Genomic DNA, 17,948 nt, shown 5'->3' with positions numbered 1-17,948 from the left:
CTGGCAGTCTGGACCCAGAGAGGGAGGGAGTTCAGAGTGGGTGGAGGTGAGCCAAGCAGATGCCCAAGGACCTCAGAGAGGCTGGATGTGGGACAGGAGAAGAGGGTACGGCTCCCAGGGATTTGTCTAGTGTAGCTCTGAGGAGGGTATATGAGCGCACACCTCGGTGATGCCGTGTATACACAGGTTGGAGTGTGGTGAGTCTGTATCTGAGGGGCAGATGGGCTGAGGGCCTTGAGAACTCCAGTCCTTGGGGTCACCTTGTTAGGAGCTCTTGGAGAGCAGGGGCTAAAACGAATTTATCTCTGTGATCCCAGAGTCCCCAGGGTCTCGCTCATCCCAGCCCTCATTCCATGAGTCTTCAAGAATGGTACATAAGTGTTAGGAGGGGAAGCCAGTCCTTTCTGAGATGGGGGTCTTCCAAACAGGTTCTCTTTGGGCCCAAGGCCCTTAGTGGAGGCTGTAGACTGGATCTGAAGGGTGCTTTGTGGGGACCAATGGATGTCAAAGGAAGGAACGGGAAGATGCAGGCAGCTTGGAGGAGAGGAAAGAGGAGGTAATTCAGCCCAGCCCCGTTTCTCCTGTTCTGTTCCTGTCTTGTGGCAGAACCCCTCAGCCTTTACACTACCTCGCACATCATTTGAGACCCAGTTTGTCCTGGCAGAAGGTCTATTAGCTCCACATACTGACAAGGAAACCAGAGATGTTAAGAGACCTGAACAGGGTTCCGAGCCAGCTACCGTATCCCTCTGTCCCAGCCTCTGATACCCACAGGACCCACAGGTGTCCCTGCCTCTGTTCACCTCCCTCTCACTGGCTCAACTCCCTCTCTTCTTCCTTCCTCTCTTGCCTGGCTGAGACTTTCTCACTGAGTCACGCTCTGGGTGTCTGACTTTGTGGTCCCTGTCCCTCTCCATCTCTAAACCTCTCTGAGAAATGCAGCCCAAGTCTCTCACTGTGCTCTCATTCCTTTCCTGCCCATCCCCAACATGCTACCCCCATCTCTTTCACTCATCTACCCTCTTACAGCTTCTCAGGCTGTGCCCAGCAGGGTAGAGGGCAGAAATCCTGGGTGCTGGTACCCCTGTGCTCTAAGCTGTCCACTCCCTGACTCCCCCACATACTTGCCGCTCAGTCCTCCCCACACCATGCGGTATGAGCCCTTTCAAGAGCCTTTTGGGTCCCTGGGGAGCTCAGAACTCCACACATTTTAAGGAGAGGACCCAGGCGGCCGTTAGATTCTAGGATGAGGACAATTCCTAGAATCTGCTCCTAGAGCTTCGCTAAGAAAGTGTTTTCGATGCCTGTAGCAGCCTTCTTCAGACACTAAAACTTCTGTGCACTGAGGAGCACGCAGCAAGCAAGGTCGGGACTCAGTGACTTTCTTATGCTGGGACAGGTCTTGGAGATAGAAGAGCAACATAGAAGGGGGCCTGAGAGTTGGATGTTTGGACTCCCTGGGGTCCAGCCTCACCTGGAGTCCTTCTTCAAGACAGATTTTGCCACAGGCCTGGGAATCAAAATCTCTAGAGGTTGGTCCCAGGAATCTACATTGTAGCAGCTTCCTAGCGCAGTCTGCAGCCCACAGGTGTGGCAGTGTGTGTGACATCATTTTAAGTCGATGGAAAATGGCTTTCAAAGAAGTCTTGAATACATGCAGAAGACAACAGAATGAAGAAAACCGGTATCAAGGCTGGTGGGTTAGGGGCAATTTTCTGTTTTCCAAGCCTTTTCTAATGTGATCATGACTTTTCATTTATTATTATTATTCTTCCTCAAGATGGGAAGGCAAACACTCTTGTGGGAAGAGCACTGGGTCAAGAGTCAAGAGACCGGAGTTCCAGCATGGCTCTGTCATGAATGCGCTGTGCAAGTTTGGTAAATCATTCAGTTTCCCATATTTTGTATCCACCTGTGTCAATAATTTGATGTTTGTTGGAGACGGTGACTCTTTCATCCTGGACACACACCCTGTGCATCTTTGCTCCCTCCCCACCAGGACCAGCCTGCTGGATGCTCAGTGGGTTGATAGGATGAGAGGGGCTGAGAGGGCCAGTGATACGAAGTGAGGGAATCCCAGGGGGCCTCATTTCCTGCTCCTCCTTTCCACCTCTCCAGCCCTGGGGCCTGGGAAAAGGAGGAGGAGGTGTCACTGCCAGGGTTCTTCTTCTCACCCAAGCTGGCAGAGGGGCGGAACTGGCAGTGGTGACACTAGGGCCACTTGGCCCCTGCTTTTCACAAGCACTTTCTTTTTTGGGTGAAAGAAATCGGAGGAAGGGGTGTGAGGAATCTGGGGTTGATGAGCCAGGCTATAAGACCCTCTAACAGCCCATCTGGTTATAGAGAGACTGTCCTCGACCACCTCTTCCTCCTGGGACATGTCCCCAGGTCTACCTGATTCTGAGATTCCTAATCCCTCCTTCCCCAAAAAGCTGGGTGGGAGCTTGGGGTGAATTTGTTCAGAGGCAGAAGGATGGCTCACTTGACTTGAAGATTAGTGTGGAAAAGAGAAGGGGAAGAGCTATGAAGGAACAAGATTCCATTTGGCCTTCCACAGGCAAGCACTTAGCAAAAATGTACCCCTGAAGAGGTGTCAGCATTCAACAGTCTCATGTCTCCTGGGGAAATCAGTCATTCAGGTAAGTCTTACTGAAATCTCGAACGTTTCCCAAATAGTAGCCAAGGTCACCCTCTCTTTCAAGCAATGCTGGTTGAAACAGCAGGCAGAAACTTCTGCCTTCCTTAAGGCATGGGGAAATGGTGGGGAAAGGGGTGGCAGGAGGCCTGTCCTCCCTTCTGGTGCTGTCATGTATCTGGTCTCAGTCCTCAGGGGATGTGCTGATTTTCTCCCCCCCCCTCCCTGGGTCATGCCCGCCCCCTGGGGTCCCCAGCTTTGCCTTCACCTGCCAACCTGCTTCTCGGTTCAGCTCTACTTGGGAGCAGAGAGTCCCCGTAGACCCCTAAGGGTGAAGCCCTGTTGGGCTGGGACAGGAATGTAAAGATGGGGCAGCCCCCAGGGGAGAATTGAGTAGGGCTGGGGAGGTAGGAGTGAGGAGAGGTTAGCCTTTAAAAGATGAGTCTTTTTCAAAACACTCTTTTAAAATGTAAATCTTTATCTATATACTGATATGCAAAAAATTCCATGAGACCTTACTGAGTGAAAAAGAAAAACACATTATAAAGCAGCACATGTGGTCTTTATAGAAAAGTGTGTGTGTGTGTGTGTGTGTGTGTGTGTGTGTGCAAAAGACAGAGACAGAGAGGCTGTGTGCCGGGAATGACGTCTGGAAGGGTGTTCATCGAAATTTTAATCCTAAATTTGGGGTGATTTATACAGTCCTGATTTTGCCTCTACTGCTTAAGTTTTCTAAATGTTTTACAAAGGAAAACTCCCAATGATACTATTTTCAATTGGGAGAGAAAGGATAGTTTTCATCCTAAAAGGACTATAACTACATTAGTCAACAGAAAAGAGAAAATAGAGACAAAAAAGCCCCCATACTCCTATCACCCAAGTAGCCCTTCAGAATATGTGGTGTATTTCCTTCGGGTCAGCCATCTCGAATCTGTTAAAAGCAGCTTTTCCATCGGGGTATGGTAGATTGGAAGGGGCTGCACAGGTACCTCCTTTCATGTAAGGCTCACAGCTGCTCTGAAAAGTACATCAGTTTCCCCCAGTCTATGGATGAGGCACTTGAGGCTGTCTTTCAGGCCTGATTGATAAGCAGAGCCAATTCTGAGACTCTGAGCACTGGCAACCCAGTGCCATTTCCAGTGTCCCTGGTGCCATGCTCAGGTGGAGGAGCTTTTGTGGGTCCATCCTAGCCCAGGGCTTTCCAAGCCTGAGGCTGTTGTGGATGCAATCCCTTTCAAGGAGTTGTCCTGCTGCCCATCAGGTTTCAGGTCCGCCCTGAGTCTGGAGGAACAAGGTACATCCCACATAGCCCATCTGGGCCCCTGGTCAGGAGAAAGAGCACAAACACTTCACGCAAATCCACTTAGTCTGAGCATATAGTGGGCATCCATGAATATCTAATGAATGTTCATGGTCGAAGTGGCTCTGAGCCTGCGAGTGCTGTAAGAAGGCCCCTTGAGTCCCCTCTGGACCATCACTGAGGGCTTCCCGTAGGAGGAGGGCTTTGAGCTGAGCCTCCAAAGGTGGGTGGAATTTCCACGAGGGTCCAGGGAAGAGAAACAGGTTGGCGTTTCAGGTGGAGGGGTTGGCTCTCCCAGACGGCAGTCTTTAAGCGCTAACAACAAGGCTCGGGGACTCGCTGTCTAGAGCGGGGGACCCTCCAGTCCTCGCCTCCCGCAAAGAATTTGTGAAATATTAGCCATGAGGGGGCGGGGTGAGGCGGGGCGGGGCCGGGCCGAGGTGGCGGGTGTGTGTGGGGGGATCCGGAGAGCTTCATAAAGCCACAGCAAAGGCGCCGCGAAGCTAGTGACAGCGGGCTGCTGGAGAGAGAGCCCAGGAGCTGCCGCGCGCCCGCCAAACGCGGGCGGAGGACCTAGGCGTCGGATCCCGGGCTCCGGTGGGGCCCCCCGCTCCCGGGGCCCCCGCCCCACCCCCGCCCCGCCCCCGCCCCCGCAGCCCCGGACCCTCTGAGCCGCCCCAGCGCGGAGGGGGCCGGTCCTCGACGGCTGAGGGAAGGTGCCCGCCCGCCCCGGATGGGCATCGTGGAGCCGGGCTGCGGAGACATGCTGACGGGAACCGAGCCGATGCCGGCGAGCGCCGAGGGCCGGGCGCCTAGCGTCGACCCGCAGAACCGCTACTTCTACGCGGAGCCAGGAGCGCAGGACGCAGCCGAGCGTCGAGGGGGCGCCAGTCTGGGGGCGCCCTACGCCGGGGGCGCCCTAGTGCCCGCCCCGCCTGGCCGGTTCCTCGGAGCCTACGCCTACCCGTCCCGACCCCAGGCCGCCGGCTTTCCCGGGCAGGGGGAGCCCTTCCCGCCGACACCGGGCGCCGAGGGCTACCAGCCCGGGGACGGCTACGCAGCCCCGGACCCGCGCGCCGGGCTCTACCCGCGTGAGGACTATGCCCTGCCGGCGGGGCTGGAGGTGTCCGGGAAGCTGAGAGTGGCGCTCAACAACCACCTGCTGTGGTCCAAGTTCAGTCAGCACCAGACCGAAATGATCATCACGAAGCAGGGCCGGTGAGTGAGACGCGCTGCAGCCCCAGCCGGCCGCCCCGGGCCCCCCCCCCCCCCCCCCGGAACTCGGACGGTGCTCGCTCTCCTTTTCCCTCTCTCTCTCCTGTCTAGACATTGCTAGCGTCTCCGTGTCCCTCACTGTTTTGGTTTAGGCTTTGGGGGGAGGGAGAGGGGCTGGTAGTGAGGACAGGAGAGTTCTGGGGGTTGGGGAGATGACACCAACAGGCAGGACACCAAAAGGAAGATGCATGAGAGGGGGGGCAATGAAAAGTTACCTTGGTTTGGAAGGGAACGGTGTCTATGGGTTCATCCAGAATTGGTGTGTGCCCGCTCTCTGCCTGAGTGGGGTGCACAGTGGGCAGAGGGGGGTGAGTGGTGCTGATCTGACAGGGCCAGACGCCTCTGAGCCCCTGTGTGTGGGGAAATAGAGAGGAGGGCAGAGTGTTGCAGTGTGGGTGACACTAACCCAGCCCTCATCTTTGGAGCCCCATGGTGCCCACCTCTCCCAGCCTCTTTGCTGGTGTTGTTCACAGGTCAGCTTTGGGAGGGGTGGTAAAACTGGGATATGGTGACATGGAGACATGGTCGCCAAGTTTCCTTTCCGGTAGCACTTTGAGATCATATGTCGTGTGTGTGTGTGTGTGTGTGTGTGTGTGTGTGTGTGTGTGTTGGGGGGTGATAAAGCGTAGGGGGCACTTATCCCTTCCAGGCACACTGCTGCAGAGTACAAATACCTATGTGTCTGGGCAGGTGAAGCTAACTGGGTCTCAGCTAGCATCCAGTCCCGCACTCTTCACACTTTGAGGTCTGTCCCCTGAAAGCCTGTCCACACCCGTCCAGATATTCACTGGTCCAGCCTGGAGAACCCATGGTGCCATTGCTCAGGGTCCCCTAGGCTCATTACATGCGGAGTAGGGTTTGGGGCCAAGAGTGCTACTTCCGGACAGAGCCTCCTGCCTAGGGAAAGAAAGAGAAACTTGTGACTTGTGTGGTATTTGTTTAGTAAGCAACACTCTGAGCAGGCCCTGCCTGTGTCTGGAGTGTGAGTGTACCCATCCTTCCCAGTTAGGGGCCGGTGTGGGCAAGAGACCAGCAAGGACCTGTGTGTGGAGGGGCTGTGTCATCAGTGGCCCCGGGAAGTGTCGAAAGGTGTATATCAAGTATGGAGCTGGGGAGGAAAATGGGAGAGGCCATACTGGGCCTGGGGGTTGGCATTCAATCTGGGCATTGCTGGAACATTCTTCCCTCCTGATGATTTCTGTGGAGTGACCTAGGATTCAGGGACCTGTCCACCAACCACAAGTGACTTCAAGTTGCTGAGCTGTTCCTCTTTCCCTGGGTTGGACCCGGGGAAGTTGGCGTTTTGTTTTATGGCACGACCTTCTTCTCCTAAGCCTTCTGATAATTCCTCTCTGCCCACCCCCCAGCCCTTCTGGGTACACCCAGGCACAGCCCAGGCTTCTAGTGCCATTGGCTCTGAGTTGGAGGGGACCCTGAAGATCCTGTCCCATCCCCTTCCTGCACAGACAAGGAGGGAAACGGACCCAGAGACAGTAAGAGGCTCTTCTGAGGCACACAGAACATCCATCCCTGGTAGAACTGGCTCCAGAACCCAGATGGTATCTGCCTCACTTTCTTTCTCCGGCCTCCCATGACCAAATAGTAAAAACAGCCGCCCACACTGTCCGAAGGCCTTGATGCATTCAGAGTGCTTTCACTTCCATTATTTCATTGTGCGCTAGGTAGGCCAAGCCGTCTCCCCTTTATACAGCTGAAGGCACTGAGGCGCAGGGATAGCTAGTGCCTCTACATTTGGTCACACAGAGACCTGATCTTGGGCCTCCATCCTGTCTTGTGGTCAGGAAGCCTCCTTCCCTGAGGCCTGGCCGGAGTCTCCCCACAGCCTGCTGCCAGGCCCCGGCCCCTCCAGGCCTGAGGGATGGGGTGGACGGAGCAGCAGCCAGAACTTTAGGGGCCTGATGGGAGCTAGGCCGGCTGCGGGTCTGCCCACAGGCTGTTTAGGAAGGTGGCTCAGGGGATGTATCTCTGGGTGTAGGTCCCCACCTAGCCTATCTACTCCTACGGCTTCCTTCTTTCCTTTATGTTCCTGCTCAATAATTTTCTCGACAAGTTTTATTGTTTCCTTTTTTGATCTATACACTTATTTTCTTTTATTATGAAAAATTCCAGTACGGTTGACCGTTGAATAATGCCAGTTTGAACTGTGCAGGTCCACTTATATGCCTATTTTTTTCAATAAATACTGTAAATGAATTTTCCTTACGATTTTCTTAACATTTTCTTTTCTGTCTTACTTTATTGTGAGAATACATTACATAATACATGTAACATACAAAATGTGTGTTAATTGACTTTGTGTTATCGGTAAGGATTCTGGTCAATAGACTATTAGTAGTTATGTTTTTGGGGGGAGTCAAAAGTCATACTTGTACATGGATTTTTCACTGCACAGGGGATTGGTGTCCCTAACTCCTGTGTTGTTCAAAAGTGAAAAGAAAAGCATAACGGGCTTCCACCTACCCATACCCAGCTTCAACAGTTGTCAACACCTGTCCAATCTTGTTTCTTCTTTATCTTCACTCACTTAACTTCCATCTCTCTGGTCTACAACTATATTAGTGATAGTATGAAGAATTACTAAGTAAATCCTAGACGTGATATTATTTTATCCTTAAATATTTCTCTATGCACCTCTAAAAAGGCTTTTTAAATATAAACACAATACCATTAGCAAACCTGAAAAGAAATTCCTAAATATCGTCAAATTTCCCTGATTGTTTCATAAGTGTGTGTGTGTGCGTGTGTGTGTTTATAATCCTCACGCTTTTAATCCATCTTGAGGGACTGCTTCAGATACTGCCTGTTGGAAGGGGGCAGTGGCCCCTCACCATTTTCTTTGATGCCTCCCCTTGGATCTGGTCTCGGGGGCCCCATGGTCGGATGGAAGGGACAGAGAACACACCATCCCCAATTTAGTCCCATCAGCCCTGAATCACCCCATATCTGAGTTTGGGCTCCAGTGATCTGGGAAGTTGGCAGCCATTTTCTTCCGTTACTGGCTTCTGAGAAGCAAGACCTGGGCTCAGAGAACAGCTCCCTTTCTGTCCTCCTGCTTTGGCGGTCTGGCCTGACCCTCTGTGGGTTCCAGTGACCTGTCAATCACCACCACATCACCCACGGCCGTCTTCCTTTTTGAAAAATCCTTCCAGCCCAGGCCCACCCACAGTCCCACAGCCTTACCCCTTGGGCTGACTCACTTGCTCCCAGATTCTTCCTCTCCCACTCACTCTAGACCCATCCCTCAGAATGGACAAGTAGCACAGTCACGCTCTCCTCCATGGGTAGGAATGGGGTGAGGAGCAGGTGGGTCCAGAGACTGATCCAGGTAGCTCAGATGGGGCCCTGAGGGGAAATTGAGGACAAAATAATGGACTGGCTAACTGGAGATTTTGGTGTTCAAGTCTCTGTTTGTGTGTTTGTGGAGATTTGGGGTGCCTGCTAGTGCCTACCCTGGACCGGTGTTATGTTTCTGTACAGCACTATGAATGTGTTGGCGAGCGTGTAATAGTCGACGGTAGATATTCTCAGTAGAGGAAGAGAGAGGCTGGTATTTGTGGGTGTGTGGGTGTACATTAATTGCTGGCAATCCCCACTTTTCTGGGTGTGATTAGTTGATTATTATAATTAAGATAACTTTTGGTAGGTCTGTTGTTAAGTAGTTCAGTTTGAATTTGTGTATGTATATTTGAAGTTAGGGCTTGATAAAACAATTTCAATCCTGCACGATCTTCCATCACTGGCCTCACGGCCATTGTGGTTTTCCCTTTTCTATATTCCCAACTCTAAGAACTTAGTAAATCGTTCAAAAATATGTTTAGCTTTAAGGCTGCTTTCATTTGGGCTGATTGGCTTCATTTTTCTTGGGGCAGGTAAAAACAGCTTTGCTTTCAGTTTGGCTGTTTGCTAGTGGCCCCCTGATTTCTATTAATTGGGTCTAAGGTTGGTGTAAGTAGGAGACCCCCTTGATGGCCCAGTGCGTTTTGCATTTTGGTAGGTACAAGGTATGGCAAGAGAACCCTCCTGAAAGGTGGTACCAATTTGCTCACCCACCATTAGTGTATGAAAGGATCCATTTTCCCGTAGGCTCCAGAGGACCCACAGGCTCACCAGCATTAGATATTACAAATTTTGAAACATTTTGCCAACATAACTGACAAAAACTGTCTTTTTTCAATTTGTACTTAATGGTGGTGAATTGGAGCATGTCAGAGGTATTCAGCATGAGGGAGGGATATGATGACCCTGCAAATTATTTCAAGACTGGGTGGTCCTTAGGGGCAGCAGAGGAATTTGAAGTCTTGGACCCTGTCCTATGAGAGTAGAATGGTCAGTGGTCTTTTTTTGGGGGGTGAGGGGGGCTCAGTTTGTCACCAGACCCATCTTCACTCCCTGTTCCTTCCCAGCAAAGTGTCATGTAAATCAGGGGCTATTTTGGGATTCCAGCTGGTGGTGATTCTAGACTTTTAAGGTGAAATTGAGACCTTCCTTCTCCTCTCCCTTTTGTTCATCCTCTTCCTGTATGTTCTCCATTTCCTTCTACTAGTGATAAGCAAGATGGAGGGACGGAGACCACGGCCTGTCCTTTGTGATCACGAGACTCTGGCTCTGCTCTCCTACCAAGGAGCTGTCACCAAACCTCTCTAAGTCTCATTTTCATCAAGTGTAAAATTGAAAATAACATTTAATATCTCAAAGGACTGGTTTAATGAACTGGCTGCTACATAAGTATTCAGTGAATATGTTCCCTTCTCTTCCTTTATTCCTTCTAGTTTGGATAGGAGCTGGTGACAATATAGTGTGAGTAACCTGACCACTGTCGTATAATGAGTTGGTGGTAGGAATAGGTTGAAAATATTCTCCCACCGTCGATTGCTCAAGGCCTCATTCTTAAATGATTTCGCAAGTCAACGGGCCTAGCAAGGCCCTGTGACCCAGGGCCTAGAACCGGAACACTGCTCAGGGTTCTTCAGCCTAGCCAGAGGGCTTTTGACAACTCTGGGCCTGGGAGAAAGTGGGATGAGGGTGGGACAAGAGAAAGGGTAAGCTGAGCTTCACGTCTTTGGAACTTCTTAACCTCTGTCAGAAGAAAGATGGACAGGAGTTATTGTCTCCATTTACGGGTGAAGAAACGGAGGTTTGGTTTGGCAATTAACTTATCGAAGTCATAGAGCCAGTAAGTCTCTTGTTCTCAGTCCAGCAGAATCTGGGGAAGAGAGGAATGTGATAGCACCCTCCTGGAAGTTCTCCCCACGGATATTAAGGGTGTTTCTCTGGGACCCTTTGGGGACTAGGATCCACTCAATAGTGTTCTTAGGCCCCTGGAACTCTCCCTCCCTCAGGTTTCATGATTCGTGGGCTAGTTAGTGCCTTTCTTCCCATCCTATGGGACTTCTCATAGGAAATGGGGAGAAGTGTATGGGAATGAAAAGTAATTCTGACGAGGGTTGACTCTGCCATTCTGAAAACTCTGCTCTTCCTGCTTGGGTTAGAAGAGGAAGGCTATCCCATTGGAGATGGTGATGGAATTGGTGTTGGTAGAGGCGGTGGTTGTAGTGATGCTGTTGATTGGACTGCTGATAGTTATCATGATGGTGGTGATGGTGGAGATGCTGGTTGTAGTGATGGTGGCGATGAGTGGCAGTGGTGGTTATAGGGATGGTGGTGACAGTGGAGGTGATGGTTATAGGGATGGTGGTGATGGTGGTGGTGATGGTGGAGGTGGTGGAGATGGTGTGGTATAGGAGTGCTTCTCTCTCTGAATTTATTACTCTGGCACAATACTGCAGCATCCCAACCCCAACTTCCTCCACTTTCCCTGGGAACCAGGGAGGTTCCCTGGGAACTAACTTCCTCTACTTTCCCTTGTACTTGAGTACAAGGACTGTACTTGATAGAGTCCTGTTTCAGGTGGATGGGAAACTCCACCTAGGACTTTAGCTACTTCTCTGAAGTCCCAGGCCTAGGGCAGCCCATACTAACAGACATCAGGCCCAGGCGGATGGGACAGGGGGACCCTATGGATGGGAGCTGTGGGGCTAGGACTGAGAACCACAGTGGAAAGGATGAATGACAGACTGAAGTCAGACCAGGGATTGGGGGACCGAGGCATGCAGACCTACTAGGAACTAGCTATGGGGGACTGGATTGTGGCTTTGCTCTCTAGTGTGTTAGGAAGCACGCTAAGGTTAGAGACAGTGGTATTCAGCTAATGTCTAGCACCTGACCCTCTGAAAGAAAAGAATTTTAAAAAGCCCTGATTGTAATGTTTGCTGATTTCCGTGGTATAAATACTCCTTGATGGCTGATTTCAAGCTACCCACATGATGTCACTGAACGCGGAGTTGAGAAGAGTCCTGCAGTAGTGCACACTATCTGGTATTTCCACACACAGGTACAATATATGTAAATAACCTCAAGACCCAAGATAACAAGAAAATGTAGTGAAAGAATTGGGAAGTGATGATGGTTGAGTATTTATTGCCTTGGTTTATAATATAACGTGTTTCGTTGTAATTTTATATAATTTAATTTTTGATTATGGCTGTTTAACAACTAACTGGCTGGCAGACTTCCTGAACATTTCCAGTTGGCTCTCCTGAGGAGTGGAGGCCGGCTCCAGCACACCACATGACGTTTGCACAAGGAGTCACTGTTGGAGGGGTTGAGGGCTGACGGATATTGGTGGGTCTCTCTGTTCTTCCTAGGCGGATGTTTCCATTCTTGTCATTTACTGTGGCTGGGCTGGAGCCCACCAGCCATTACCGGATGTTCGTGGACGTGGTCTTGGTGGACCAGCACCATTGGCGGTATCAGAGCGGCAAGTGGGTGCAGTGTGGAAAGGCCGAGGGCAGCATGCCAGGTACGCGCCCCCTTGGGAGCTGTTGGTACTCTTTTTCTCCAAGACTGGGCGCCCCCTGGTGGATCCAGGAGGAACCCCTAAGCCTCTGCCCCGATACCTAGAATTTAAGTCCCCATCCCACCCCTCCATCCCATGCCACCCCATCCTCTCCCACTTCTCTTTTCTGTTCTGTTTGTCATCCGTGTTTTGCTCTGGCCTGTATTCTGCTCTGTCCTATACCCACATCTTCCCTTGCCCTGCCCTGTCTGGTCCCCCTGTATCCTTTTCGACATCCTGCTCAGAACAAAGCCCCACAACTCCGGGGATCTGGTTGCTGGAGGGCTGCATGCCAGAGAGGTTAACTGTCCACAGGAAACCGCCTGTACGTCCACCCAGATTCCCCCAATACTGGAGCCCACTGGATGCGCCAGGAAGTTTCATTCGGAAAACTAAAGCTTACGAATAACAAGGGGGCCTCCAACAATGCGACTCAGGTGGGACTCCTCCCCACGCACTAACCCAGTCCCCGGCACCACTCCCTGGACCTGGTCTCGAGGCCAGAGTGGGGTCCTGCAGGCTGATTCCGTTCTGGAGTTACTTTTCTTCCTCTCTAACTCTGTTTTTCGCCCCACCCACCTTGTGAGGAATATGATGTGGGAGGAAGCTGAATCTCAGGACAGACAGGGCATCACATTCAGGCAGACACAGGCCAAGCCAGCCTGGTGGTTTCCCGACCGAACCCTGGGCTACCATCATTCATGTACCATGCTGGGCATAGATTTGGAACCCAGTGGTTCCAGGGAATGGATGCCCTGAAAAGCCCTGTTTGTGCTAATACCTTGGTCACAGTGGACATCTGGGGGGAAAGAAATGGGACAGGAGGGTAGAATTGGTGCCCCAAAGGGGCTGGGGACTGGAGTTGAAAGGCCTGGGAGAAGTTACATGATGGCAGGGCAAGGGAATGGACATGCTGACCTCAGGGTGGGGAGATCCTTCAACCCCATCCCCAAAACCTTCTTGCTGTCTCTCAGATGATTGTGCTCCAGTCCCTCCATAAGTACCAGCCCCGGCTGCACATCGTTGAGGTGAATGATGGAGAGCCAGAGGCAGCCTGCAATGCTTCCAACACGCATATCTTTACTTTCCAAGAAACCCAGTTTATTGCTGTGACCGCCTACCAGAATGCCGAGGTGCGGGCTGCTCCTGGCAGCCGAGTGTGAGCCTGAGCCTGAACCTGGGAGGGGGCGGAGGACTGGGAGAGTGGGGCCCCCAGCCCCCCTTGGGAAGGATTTTGGAGGTTTCCTAGCCTCAGATTCAGGACTCAGGTCACTCTGTTTCCCCTCTCTCTAGATCACTCAGCTGAAAATTGATAATAACCCTTTTGCCAAAGGATTCCGGGAGAACTTTGAGTCGTAAGTGCCACTGGGTTCAACTCACCTTTGCAGAGGCCACCTGTTCCTTCTGAGACTGGGACTCCAGACATGTGCTCAGCACATTTCCCTCTCTGCCCCTGAGGATGGTAGAGGGTGGGGTGGGTGCTAGAGGGCAGGCGGGCCAGGGAAGGAGGGTCAGGGAGGGTTGTGCTCATAGGTGACTGGGTCTGCTCCTGACCCTATCTTCTTGCCTCCTATATTTTTTAGCATATATGCATCTGTTGACACCAGTGTCCCCTCCCCACCTGGACCCAACTGTCAATTGCTTGGGGGAGACCACTACTCTTCTCTGCTACCCAACCAGTATCCTGTTCCCAGCCGTTTCTACCCCGACCTTCCTGGCCAGGCCAAGGATGTGGTTCCCCAGCCTTACTGGCTGGGAGCCCCCCGGGACCACAGCTACGAGGCTGAGTTTCGAGCAGTCAGCATGAAGCCTGCATTCCTGCCCTCAGCCCCGGGGCCTCCCATGTCCTACTACCGAGGCCAGGAGGTCCTGGGGCCTGGAACTGGCTGGCCTGTGGCCCCCCAGTACCCTCCCAAGATGGGCCCAGCCAGCTGGTTCCGTCCCATGCGGACTCTGCCCATGGAACCTGGCCCTGGATCTTCAGAGGGACGGGGGCCAGAGGACCAGGGCTCCCCTTCAATGTGGACTGAGATCACCCCCATCCGGCCAGAGTCCAGTGACTCAGGACTGGGTGAAGGAGACTCTAAGAGGAGGCGTGTGTCCCCTTATCCTTCCAGTGGCGACAGCTCCTCCCCTGCTGGGGCCCCTTCTCCTTTTGATAAGGAAACTGAAGGCCACTTTTATAACTATTTTCCCAATTGAATAGATGACACCGTGTAAAGAACAGAAACAGTATTATTAGGTTGGAGGACACCAGCTAATGTAAACAACAGACTCAGGACTGAGCAGTCCCCAGCTCCCTCTGTCCCTTCTCCTTTTGTAGTTGGTTGGTAAAGGGATTCTGGCGTTCACTGGCTGCTTTCTCACCCACAGTGAAACCTGAGTAGAGTGTCCCCTCCCTTTCCTGTGCCCTAACTACAGTCATTTACCTGGTGCTGCTTCTGGCTGTGGGTTCCCAGGTGGAGAACCAAAAACAGAGCAAGGTCTTCTGGGGAGGGAGGGGTTTCAGGTGGGGAAGGTGGGGAACTGAAGACTAAACTCTCTTCCTCTGGAGAGGAACTTTCAGCATTTTTGTTTGCGTGTGTGTGTGATAATCCCTGATCTGAAAATAAAGATACGTGGATTTTAAAACAGCCAGCCGGGGTCAGGGAAAGGACTCAGGTGACTTTCGTCAGCTGGCCTGGACCTCACCCACTCAGAAACAGCGGGGTCCTGAGGGAGGGACTGGGAACGGGGTGCATGTCTCAAGAAGGTCTTGGGGGAGGTTGATTATGTGTGTGTGCGTGCTTTTTCTTCTTTTTTTTATTTTTTTGGAACAGGTTGACTATTTATTGTACAGAGAGTGATGTCTGGATATATTTCTTTTGTCTTCATCACTTTCTGAAAATAAACACGAAACTGTTGAATGTGTCCTGCTTTGGTGTCCTGGTGGGGTACATGGGGACTCTACTGGGAATTGTAAGTGCACCAAAGCTATTCTTTGGGCTCTTGAACAGTACCTGAAGTTCTGAAGGATCTGTACCGTCTAGAAACACGAAGTGGCTTTATCCAGAGGATAAACTGAGTTAGAGCGAGAACACATGTCCTACCTTCCACGTAAGGCATCTTGGGACAGAAAAGCATCCCTCTGCCTATGTGTACGCCTTGACCTGTGGAGGAGGGGTGTGAGGGCAAGACCAGAGGACGGGTCTGGGTGAGGTGTGTGGGCTCCAAGGGAAAGGATGGCCTTCATTTCTCTGCATTTCTAGCAGCTTTGGTTCTCCATCTTCATCTTAGGATTGTTCAAGGAGTAAGTGTAAATTGGACCACATGAAATTGCTGGTTTTGTAGGTCAAGAACAGCCAAATATTGGCAATTTCATATGATTCAACCTATTTCATGTGAAGGGTTTTGAACAGTGCCTGGTAAACAATAAGCAGTGTGTAAACTATTAGTGTTATTATTATCATTCTCTAGCTCTGTTTGTCTTTATATACACAGCTGAATTGTGTTTGATATATGCTTCTTTTAAAGATTTTAAGAAATGCAAAAAAGTATAAAAACAGCAACAAATTATCCCGTCTTACCACCCATCAATAATTATTATTAATATTATATGGTTAGATAGATAGAAATACTTTTATAAAATTAGAATCATACTGATTCAACTTCAACACAATTGAATTTTGGTTAACAGAATTTATAACAACGACAAAACCAAACTTATCAAAGAAACCATCAAAAAAACCCCAAATTCTCAGGTGAATAAGAGAATTGATGAACTCAAGACCAATTTTTCTTCATGATAACAAATGTTTCCTGAAAGAGCACTCTAAGGTTAAGAAAGGCCTTATGGGAAACATTAAGAGGCTGGAGTTGCTATGTTTGCCTGAGCCCGGTCCAGGGTATTCCCATTCTAAGGGAAATGTCCTATGGGCTATGACGTGTTCTCCCAATTGGAGCCTAGAAAACTTCACTTCTGTCACAATTGACATCTCTTTCTTTATTGGTCTCTGCCCAGAGCCTATTTTCATCACCATATAATCAGAAGAAGGAAAAGATAAGGTGACATATTTGGTTCCTTTCTCTCAGATTTGAGAGCTCAGAATTTTGTAAGTGACATCATGAGTTCCACAGCCCTGTACTCTGTGAGGGCAGATTATTCTTCGCCCTGCCCCACAATTTGGAGGTCAGTCTCTGGAAGTAACTTATTAAATTGGGCCTATTTCCTGTCTTGGGGAACAGTTAATGAGAATTACAATACTCTTCTCCCCCACTGTTTTTAAATGGGTTTTGCTCACTTCATTAGATACAAGTTGAAGGGAGTTGTGATCAAGTCATACTCCACCATCTTTTTCCGGAAGTCTGACTGCATATGTTTTGATGCTGTGTCATAAAGGTTCATCACTATTATTTCTTCTCTATCAAATGTACCTTTAACTGAATATATATATGTATGTATATGTATATGTACATATGTATATATGTATATGGCTGTAATATATGTATATACATGCACAGTCTTTAGTTAATGTAATGCATTTACCTTAAATATTTTATGGACTGGCATTAATATTCCAATTTGTGCTTTGTTTTTATTTGAAGTCATCTGATAAATTTTCTCATATTTAGTTGATAATGACAATTTCATATTTGTTGTAGTTATGTTCTTGTCAAGCAGCAAACTAGTGTATTTAAAAACACATTTTAAGACTGTTTACTTAAAATATTTTCTGTTTATTTATAAATATAATAATCAGTCATTAACCCACCACACAACTCAAAAACTAAAACACTAATAATATCATATTAATAATAATTATTATTAATAAAATAATAATATCTCCTACCTTTCCTTTATAGATAACCAGTATCCTGAATTTTGTATTTATCTTTTTCTTGGTTTTAAAATTATGGTTAACAGTTTATATACTTAATTATTGCATTATTTAGTTTTAATTGTTTTGAATTTTATAAAAAGTATATATATGTGTCTATATATATAATTATTGTTATCTTTCTATGCAAGAACGTGGAATAGTTCTTCATTTTATTTGGGTCAACCTTAAGGTCCTTCAGTAAAGTTTTACAATTTATAGGTATAGGTCTTATACTTCTTTTATTAGATTTATATTAGATTTATTCTTAGGTATTTTTTTTCTATAAAAGCTATCTTTTTAAAATGTATTTCTAATTGTTTGTTGTTATATAGAATCACAATTGATTTTTGTGCATGCTGATCATAACATCCAGCCACCTTACCTAACGCTCTTATTATTTTTCACTGGTTTGCTATAAATTCATTATTTTCTCTATGGCAAGTCAGATTGTTTCAATGACAGTTTTATTTCTTCCTTTCTAATAATTACACTTCTAATTTCTTCTTCTTATGTTATTGTGCTGCCCAGAACTTTAACTGCTAGTTTCTTGCCTTTTGAGGGGTGATTTCCCCCCTATTTATTTCACTTTTTCCCTTATGCTGGTTTAGCATTTCTGTAATCGGTTTCTATTATTTTAGTGATTCTATACATTAATATGCACATTTAGCCTAACAAATGTGAATGACATTTTGCCCTCCATTCTGGCCAATAAAACAATATTATTATTATATTTATTATTAGTTTCAGGTATACAAAACAACATAGTGATTAGACGTTTACCCGCGTCACAAAGTGATAACTCCAACAAGTCCACAACCCATCTCACACCGTACATAGCTATTACAATACCACTGACTGTATTCCCTATGCTGTACTTTACATCCTGTGATTATATATATATATTTAATTATAGTTAACATTCAATATTACTTTATATTAGTTTCAGGTGTACAGTGTTGTGAT

General features: G+C 48.9%; 1 protein-coding gene across 1 annotated transcript; it reads left to right on the top strand.

Annotated features, from left to right (window-relative positions):
* Nucleotides 1-4,668: 4,668 nt before the first annotated feature.
* Nucleotides 4,669-14,328, top strand: TBX21 (T-box transcription factor 21; the record flags this gene model as incomplete). Its single annotated transcript, XM_081027781.1, has 6 exons — nucleotides 4,669-5,153; nucleotides 11,936-12,090; nucleotides 12,442-12,563; nucleotides 13,101-13,259; nucleotides 13,420-13,481; nucleotides 13,710-14,328. 6 exons carry the CDS (start codon nucleotides 4,669-4,671, stop codon nucleotides 14,326-14,328), a joined length of 1,602 nt encoding a protein of 533 aa, XP_080883907.1.
* Between the last annotated feature and the right edge of the window lie 3,620 nt (nucleotides 14,329-17,948).

This window comes from Rhinolophus hipposideros, assembly GCF_964194185.1.
Source record: "Rhinolophus hipposideros genome assembly, chromosome: 20".
NCBI classification, from domain to species: Eukaryota; Metazoa; Chordata; class Mammalia; order Chiroptera; family Rhinolophidae; genus Rhinolophus; species Rhinolophus hipposideros.
This window is presented reverse-complemented; position numbering and strand designations above follow the sequence as displayed.